The sequence below is a fragment of the Diorhabda sublineata genome, chromosome 6 (genome assembly GCF_026230105.1).
Source record: "Diorhabda sublineata isolate icDioSubl1.1 chromosome 6, icDioSubl1.1, whole genome shotgun sequence".
Lineage (NCBI taxonomy): Eukaryota > Metazoa > Arthropoda > Insecta > Coleoptera > Chrysomelidae > Diorhabda > Diorhabda sublineata.
In genome coordinates this window covers 3,154,935-3,164,814 of record NC_079479.1, presented here as the reverse complement: position 1 = coordinate 3,164,814, position 9,880 = coordinate 3,154,935, and the positions used below count along the sequence as shown (strand labels likewise).

The following is a 9,880-nucleotide window of genomic DNA, read 5'->3' as shown; positions in this document are numbered from 1 at the left end:
TCTAGCATTAAACGAAAATCATCACCAATAAATGGCCCAAAAGGAACGACGATTTTCATTAAGGGCGGATCTAGGAAGAGACACAAATTCCTCCCCAAAACATGATAGATCCTCCTGGGAATGATACAAGGCTGCGCAAATCTTTCTCCTCGCCGTCTTCGTCTTTGATTACGTCCATCTGGACTTCTTAGACTGATTCTGGTCTTTTCAGTAAATAAATCTTGGCACCAATTTTCAAAATTCCAATCTAAATGTTGCCTCGCAAATGTTGGTCTAGCAACACGATGATGCTTGGTTAGCAAAGATGCCTGGAGAGCTTTTCTGCTGTGTAGACCAGCATTCTGAGATTTCTTGAAGAATTTAATTGCAATTCGAGTTAAAACTGAAGGACGTCCTTGTTCAGGCCTCCTAGAATGTGAACCGGTCTTTCGAAATGTTTGCATCAATCTGCCAATTGTTGTGTGGTGTACGCCAAACAGATTTGCCACTTCACTATAACTTTAACTACTATTAACACACCTTGATTAACTTAAATTACTGCTGTCCACAAGTTGGTACGACAATAGAATGAAAGAAATATTAAAATTTTAAAAAACTACAAAAACAGTTATTTGCTGATAAGAAATTTTGCTACATTTTATCGCAAACTTTTTTTGATAGAAGAAACAAGAAACCCAATAGATTTTAGGTTTTTATATTGATATAAAGGGTGGTGCGTTATTTGTGGCCACGAGTTTATATTATTTTATGATTGTATTAAAAAAATTCCCAGATATTTAACAAAGTTTCTCGGTCTCCCGTACGCCCGATAAAAAATAACTTCCTCGTCAACAACTCCTTTCATATTAATCCAAATAATGCCGCTTTTCCATCGACTCTTGATGACTCACATACTAGTGAGTATAAAATGAAAGGCTTCGCCGTACAAATAGACGCGAGAAGCTGGAAACAAACAACGCCGCCGTCTCGTCCTCATCGTCACGAGTTGTAGTCGAAAAGAAAAGAAATAATGACTGCGGAAGGGCATATGTGAAGTGACGTGCGTGTAGGCTCCTCCCTGAATAAGGGAAAAGTATAATAAACTTAAAGCACGAGATATACCCTACGTTTAATTACTCGAGTAGAAACAATAGAAAATAATGGAAGAACGAACTCGTTGGTTGGATGAAATCGATGCGGAATGCCGACATCGACCAATGGCAGGCGTTTTTCCTTTCAAGAGTACTTCCGGATCAAGTGCGTATGTGATCTTGGGTAACAAGAGACGGTTTGTAATGGGGCACCATGCTGGAATCATAGTCGACTTGGCGTTTTCGACGTCATTGGATGATGCCGTATATTAAATGACGAGAAACCGAAGAGTTGTCGATCGAGTAAAATGTACAGGTCCTTACTAGCTATATATACATAAATTTATTATTATCCAAACTAAAAATAATATTAGAAGTTACAGAAACATTAAATGAGGGCCATTTGGTAGTTATTTTAGAAATCTTAGTTCGGTTGTACTTAATTTCATAACCGATTGCTTGAATAAACGTAAAGTTTTCATTATTTTATAAACGTTTTACAAAAAAAGAAACCCTTCACCTAAATATGTCGTTTTATCGGTTAATTGCAAATTGTGTAGTATTAGCTTTGTTCAAGAATCAGTTCAGGGACCGATCGCATGCGCACTTTCAAATTTATTCTTCTCAGTCTCTGGGCATTTAATCGTATGTTGTAACCTCCACGCACTTTTCCTATTTTTATTTTCCTTGGCGATTCTTCCACTTCCTCTTCCGTTATTTCCCCTCTTGTACTTCTATAGCCGTATCCTTTCGTCCTCTAATTCTTCTTCTCTTGTCAAGTTCCTCTTCCAGAGACTACTTTTATATTGATTCTTCTTCCTATTATTCTGATTTTGTTCCAAAAACTTCTTCAATCGACTTTATAGTTATTTGCTGATTCTTCTCCAAATTGTTTCCATTTTACCTTCTTTAATTTCTTTCTTCAGTTTGTTTCTTATAGTTTTACTTAGTTTACTTTATTTTCTTCGCTTCTATTCTCAATATAATTCTCTTATGTGATTTTCTTCTTTTTAACCATTTCCTTTACTTCTTTTGTGCCCCATCTGGTTTCGTGTTGCTTTCTTTCCATCTTTCTTCTCCCGCAAAATTTCTCCGTTGTTACACAAAGATTTGAACAAATATTTTGTATAAAACAAACATTTTTATCCAATTAAAAAATGTTTGGAAATAAGTGAATTCAACTATAACAGAATCTGATTCAGAACCTCAGACAAATAAACAACAAATCCGTAGAAAAAATTCCGTGTACAACACGTGAGTAATTTGCACCAATAAAGCTTTCATTGAAATTTGTACATTTTCAATTTAATTCGAGTTTCAATCCTCAATGATTATCCTTTGTAGGGATATAATTTATACAGAATACTATACTGGTAACTGTATTTCAAGTTGAGGGTTTTCAGTCTCTTCGGCGTGTAGGATTACCAAAGACATGACAAACAATTGTACACGATCACAGAGTTATAATCATGTTATTTCACAAAGAACAACTCAATTTTTAGACAGTGTAAAGTTTCGTCTTGTTCAATATCTTCAGTTTTTTTTTTTTGTAATCATTGTATTTGGATTTGATTTCTGTAATCCTATATTTAAAAAAAAAGGAAAGTCATTTTAAATACTGAAATGGATACTTGTCTTACAAGAATAATTTTTTTATGAGATAAATATACTTTTTAGGAAACAGAAGATTCTGCAATAACTTATAATATACAGTTTCTTTTGAACTGATTTACATTTGGTGAAAATTTCTCTATTTTTTTACATATCACTAATTTTAAATACACTATTCACTAATTTATATTTAGTACTAGCGATTTTAGTTATCGTTTCTCGCATCTATCTTATAACTTTTTCTAATGGAAAATATTTATTAACGTAAAGAAATTTTATGATTAAATGTTTTTTTGCTATTTTTTAATGCAGCTTGAATTGATGTGAACACAACGTCAAAAACTGTGTCCTATAAAACAAAGAAGTTCAAATAATGAGGTCTTTCGATGCTATTACCAAACAGAGTTGCAGATTGGAAAAAAATTAAAACGAATAATAGTATCGGTTAAGGCTCCGGCTGACTGAGAGCTGGCAACCACTTCAACTTCAAATCGTGACATTATTTTCTTTCAAATGATTTAAAAAAACATATAGTTGGAAGTTACAGCTGAATTATAGGTAATTGTGACCAATTTTTCATAAGCAATCTATAGATAATCCATTGCTTACATTCATTTAAAGAGAAGTTTCATCAAAATAACGGATAACCTAACCTAACCCAACGATGGTTGCTACACTGATGTGAATATGTCAAATCTGACACTTAATATGTCAAATGTGACACTTAATATGTCAAATTTGACACTTAATATGTCAAATCTGACCCTTATATCGCTGTTCGCGCACGAAGTAATTCGAAGCAAAGGTCAGATGATTTTTCGGTATAAGCGGACATGTTCTTGTCCATTTCTCTAGAGTAACGTAAAACGGTTAATTCTGAATGGTTTACCAGCAATTTTTTGCCAGAAGTGTTCGAAAAAATCAAGGAAACCAATGGCAAAACACGAATCGCTCTCCATCTAGACTATGCGAGATCTCACACGTTTTTGAACGGTCAAAATATCGAATTTATGGGTGATTTACCTAAGACCTTGACCGGTACCCGATGGTTTTTTCTTATTCCTTCAAATCCAAAATAAATTGCGATGTCAAGGTTTTTCTACGCCTGAAGAACGCATCAACTTTCAAATTACATGTTTTGGAGGTACCGCAATCGAAATGGAAAAAATTTTTCGAAATTCTATGTTCATTGATTCTCTACTGTGGTTATAAGTCTTTCCAGCTCTTTCTTGGATCTGATTGGTGTAGTAATTGGGGATTTATCTCTTTTTTGTACCATTTTTGTTTAATTTTGTGATGCATGTTTGTTTTTATTTTGTATATTTTAGTTGTTACTGTGTTAATTCTTTTATTGTTTCTTCCAAGCTGTTCAAGTTTTCTGATTATTCATTAACTATTCTGATACAAAATTTTTAAGTCACGTTAATTTCATGATTATCGACTTGATTTATAAGTTTACTTTTTCAGTTACGTATTTTATGTGTAATTTTGTATTTAACGATAGGTTTTTAAAGGGTTTTTATTATACTTTAATCAGATTGTAAGACGCATTTAACAACTAATTTAGATATTGTTCGTTTCACCTAAGGTAACGAAGTTTTGCGTGTTAACAGTAGGGCAATCAAAACCCTTATCAAGATTTTTCCAACTAACTTAAAAGGACATAATCAACAAATATCAGTTAACTTCAAGTAGCACCTGATATTGCGTTTAGACACGTTAAGAAAATGGCTTTATTAACACGTAGATACCTAAATAAGATTTTCAGATACACAGAGTGTTTCTAAATTTGATGCCGCGAAATTTCCCGTTTCTCAGATATCGCCCTTAAAAGTTGGTGACTAAAATTGAGTGTTTGGTTTTTTTTTAAATTTGACGGGTATCTTTTCAATATTCTTGTTACATTATACTTCATTACGCAGGAAAAAAATGAAATTTCCACTCCCTGCAGTGATACATGCTTTCCAAAACCTCCAAGAACCTCGTGGTTACATGATGTAGCCGGCTGTTAAAGACTAAAGAATCTCGAAAGACTTTTACGATTATTGTCTGCAAAAAAATCTTCATGAAAACTCAAAGCTGCAAATTGCCCAAGAGATATCAGATATCAGACAGTGGGTCTAAGTTTCTGCATGGTTCGCTAATCCCATAGTTTGGTTGTTTTCTCGAACAACGCCGATCAATTTTTGAAACTCTGTTTTTCAGCACCTTTTCAGGGATAATTGAAAGGATCTGGGAGTTACAGCTATATACCTGGAAGAAAGTTATTGTGTATGCATTAAATTTTTAGATAATTCTTCACACGTTTATCAATTATTAATATATATTCAGTTTATGTCATGTGTATTTCAAAATTTTTTGATTTTTGAAAAAAAGAAAACATTTTTTAAGATTAAGGGATAATATTACCACAAATTATATTAAATTTATTCATATTTGTTGTAGAATGTAGTCAGATAGAGGACGATTAAGAGTAAATACCGAGATTTGATTGATTTTTCGAATGTTAGAATTAAAATAAAAAATAAAAATTTAATATATTTTAAGAAAAACGTAATAAGCCAAATGGCATGTTATAATTACAGTTTTTTTTTCTTTTTGGCTCTTATTAAATGATGTTGTCGAATTCTATGATGATTTTTGTTTACGTCTTCAATATTTTCACAAATTTCAGTTCATATTTTCAACAGGATTTATAATTTGGAATAATTAATTCATAAGCGTAAAAAATAACAAATTTTATTTAAACAAATTCTCTTTTGAAACAAAAAATAAAATACTAATTTTTGTTCTTAACATATTTATATAAAAATTATATTCAAGAGTCGATATAAAAAAACTCTTGAAATGACGTGGTTGAGATAAGAAACTGAGGATTTCGAATCAACAAATAGTCCGGTCAAATTAGACCAAAAAATAAGAGTGAAGCTACATAAATTCTCATCAAGCTGAAAATCAGTAAAATATACAAATGAAAATAAAATTTGGATGTTCCACATCATTTCCGTGTATGAAAAAAAATTTATTCGAGGTCAAAAAAATGAGTATTTTCGCGATTATCAGCAAAACGATAAGTTTTATCATAAAAATACCTTTAACAAAAATTGTAGATCATAAAATTTTCTACAAAAAACGTATTAATACTTTTTTTCTTACGATCTACCGTTTCTGAGATATAACGATTCAAAAAGTTGTAAAAATCATAATGTTTCAGATTTAACATCCTCGAACTTTATCAACATCTTCGTCATTTGATAATTTATTTGATGAACTTATGACAGTTTCCACCAGTCAACAGAAATTTCTTACAAAAACTCACATTTCTCGGTTCATTTCAATGTTGTAAGAAAAGTTTACTGCTGATAATAATGTTGATGAAACCATTAAATACGACAACTTTTACAACTTTTTGAATCGTTATATCTCAGAAACGGTGGGTCGCAGAAAAAAAGTGCTGATACTTTTTTGTAGATAATTTTATGATCTACAATTTTCGTATAAAGTATTTTTATAGTAAAACTCACCGTTTTGCTGAAAATTGCGAAAAACTCATTTTTTTGACCTACGACCTTGAATAATTTTTTTTCCATACACGTATTTTGAACAATTTTGCTGATTTTCAACTTAAAGGGAATTTATGTAACTTCGAATGTCCAAATTGACCGGATTAATATTAACACTATGAACATATTATTTTGTAAACCTAAATTAAAACATTTTACTAATAACTAAATTTAAATAATTTGTCTCATTTATTATAAAACATTGAAATAAGCATTGTACAAAAAAAACTAGAAAAATTTTTTCCTTACAGACATAGTTTTGTATAAACCATCTAGACAAATATCAGGTTCAACTGATGCAATTTAGTGAACAAATTTAAAATGGAACTGGTCAAGTTACTAGGTTTACGAATGGACTCTGGACAAAGAAAATGTTAAGTGGAGGCCTCAGGGTTTGAGGATATCAACAGAATGCGATCAAACAGCACGAAAGCCTCATAGAATCGACACAGATAAATTTAATTACGGGCGGCTTTTGTCCAGCGGTGGACTTAGTTGAGCTAAATGATGATGATAGTCAGAATGTCTTCAATGTAATGGAATATAAACTTTTTTACATTTGACCAAAAGATTTCTTACAACGGAGAGCATTTGTTACAAGAAGAAATATATAAAACCTCATGATGAAGCTGATGCAGATCGTAAAATGTTACTCAGAAATTGAAACATGATTACAAACTTAAGTAAAACCAATTTACAAGTCGTTGCAGTTCTGTTTTTCTTTTGGGGAACGAGTACATGCAGTTTTTAGGTAATTCCGAAAATCTATTGAAAAAATAGTTCATTTTTAAGTAGGAGGTACTAATTTTCATAAATATACCTGAGCTAATACAAATTTCCTGGGTTTTATTGATCTTCCATTACCTTAAGATGTACAGAATAATAGAAAAATGTTTAGATGGACCAAAAGTCCCGTGTATCTAGAAATAAAGAAAGAAAAATCGATCCTTCAACACTTAATGATAGAACATGATATTTAAATCTTTTACAGATAAACATTAGACAAAGAGTAGAATGCGGCTGATTTCAAACAGCAGGAAAACCACGTAAAGCTCCAGGAAAACCAAAATTTCAAATAGAAAATCATTCGGAGAAAAGAAAGCACATGCGTTCTTCTTGAGAAAAGAATATTTCGATAGTAGACAAAATTCTTGGCACGCGGCCAATGCTTTTTCATATAATTTATCTGCTGGTTTAAATCCACCTTCAGGCAAGCTGCGTACATTGATAATAGTACATTTCGATAGTTCAAACGGTTTTGTTGAGATATATGATGATAAATCTTCTACCTCAGAACTGTATAACAATAATAGATACTGCATCCAGGTTCAGTGAGAAAAGAACTGTATTCTAATTACATATCTTATTCGAGAGTCGTTTCGCTTATCCAGGAACATTATTACATACAAATTATTTCAGCAAATTCCTAATTTCGGCAAAACTTTTTCCTTTCGTTTCGGGTAAATGAAAAAATAAGAAAGTGAAACCAGTAAAACAGAATAAACTGAAAGTGAACATATTATATTGTACCCCCAAATAAGTAGAAACCAATGGATAAGCAAACGAAACGGCTATAAGAGCCGCCGTACCGATGAATTGAGCTATACTGCTCCCAATTGCTCTCAATTCGTTAGGTAGCAGCTCGGCTCGCAGTACACACGGCACCGCGCTAAGACCGAAACTATAACTAGAAAGAAAACATACGATCGCAATTATTGGTATCAAACCAAGCGATCGATGCAATAGATAATTATTAATTTTGAAATAAAAATAAAGACCTAATGCAAACATCGAAGTACCGCATACCAAAGCACTCGAGAGAATCAAAATTCTACGCCCAGCTTTTTCTATAACAAAAATAGTTACAATCGAAGCTAAAATTTTGATAACCATAACAATAATTGCTAAATTATCGCCAGATATATTAGTTTGAGCGTCGTTTAAAAGCGTCGCCATAAAAGATAAAACTATAGTTAAACCTGACAGATCGGAAAGACATCTAGTAGCTATCGACAGAATCAACGCTTTCCTCACCGAACGACTCACGCAGAAACTCTTCAAACTTACATGTTCATCCTTCTTCTTATCGTTCAAAACATGCTCTTTCTCATAAAATTCCGTCTCTATATCACTCATAGTTTTCGATGGACGTAATGTCTTTAAAACGCGCATACCCCCAATCTTATCCCCTTTCATCGAAAGATAAATCGGAGATTCCGGTATGAATATGGACATTATCAATACGATGAAGGAAGGTAAGGCACATAATAAAAAAAAAGTATTAACCGTAGTCACGGCACCTACAACGTACCCGTAAAGTTGACCTAGAACTGCCCAGAAAGTCATCAAGCTCCCCAAATTACCCCGATTACAATCCTCGGCGATTTCGGCTGTATAAATCGGTGCTACTATAATTACTGCCGATACATTTGTCGACATTAATAAAAGTAATATAATATATTGATAAAGATATCTAGCGAAATATAAACCTATAAAAGATACCATTCCCCCTGTGGTTATCAGAATCAAAGTTTTCTTTCTTCCAATTATATCTGGTAATTTTCCTATGAGGACAGTACCCATAATTATTCCTATCGGATTTAGAGCAGTCAATAGAGAAACTTGTAGCACGCTTATAGGTATTCCAAGAGGGTTGATTGACGTGTCGTTTGACATAAGTTTTGGTATTACCGGCGAGTTCCATACTTGTTTACATCCAGTCGCCATAGACATCATGCTTGCTGAAAATTAAAATCAAACTATCAACTCTTTATAGTTCTTTGCAGTTTTTTGATAAGCTGTAACTTATCCAGAAGTATTCGTGAAGGATATAGGAATCAATCAAAGAAATAATGAGGATCGAGGACTATAAAATTAAGAATATCGATATTTGTCCTGCGATAAATAACTGAAAAATCCATCTAGTATAACAAACCGACGTTTTGTGTGTGTTTTATAGTCCTGGAAAAGGCGTTTGACCGAATACTACTGGAGGACGTGGTACACACCTTCTATACAACCATATAACATCACGAAAGCCATCGAAAATATTTATCAGATAAACAAAATACAGGCCAAAATCAATGACATAACTACTGAAGAAAATCCTATAAACAATGGTCTTCCACAAGTTATAGAATGCACTCATAAATATATAAATCTCATAACGTGCGCGCGCGAAACCTTTTGTAACGTGGGGTTTAAACCTCAATAAGGGCGGTATAATAGCGGATGAAGTTTTGAATGCCGGAAAACCCTCGTAAAAAGTGATCGAAAGTGCCGGAAAACTTTTCAAAAAAACCTCATAACGTGCGCGCGCGAAACCTTTTGTAACGTGCGGTTTAAACCTCAAATAAAAGCGGTATGGTAGCGCAAGAAGTTATACAGAATGGAAAACCTTCATAAGAAGTGATCGAAAGTGCCGGAAAACTTTTCAAAAAAACCTCATAACGTGCGCGCGCGAAACCTTTTGTAACGTGCGGTTTAAACCTCAAATAAAAGCGGTATGGTAGCGCAAGAAGTTATACAGAATGGAAAACCTTCATAAGAAGTGATCGAAAGTGCCGGAAAACTTTTCAAAAAAACCTCATAACGTGCGCGCGCGAAACCTTTTGTAACGTGCGGTTTAAACCTCAA

General features: G+C 33.0%; 1 protein-coding gene across 4 annotated transcripts in view; it reads right to left on the bottom strand.

Moving 5' to 3' along the window:
- Positions 1 to 5,406: 5,406 nt before the first annotated feature.
- Positions 5,407 to 9,880, bottom strand: part of LOC130445117 (facilitated trehalose transporter Tret1-like) — a 66,963-nt gene continuing 62,489 nt past the window's right edge. For all 4 annotated transcript variants that reach the window (XM_056780628.1, XM_056780632.1, XM_056780629.1 and 1 more), the window contains one exon: positions 5,407 to 8,985. In XM_056780628.1, the coding sequence (XP_056636606.1) occupies positions 7,655 to 8,985 (1,331 nt within the window). In that variant the 3' untranslated portion in view covers positions 5,407 to 7,654. The remainder of the gene's footprint in view (positions 8,986 to 9,880) is intronic.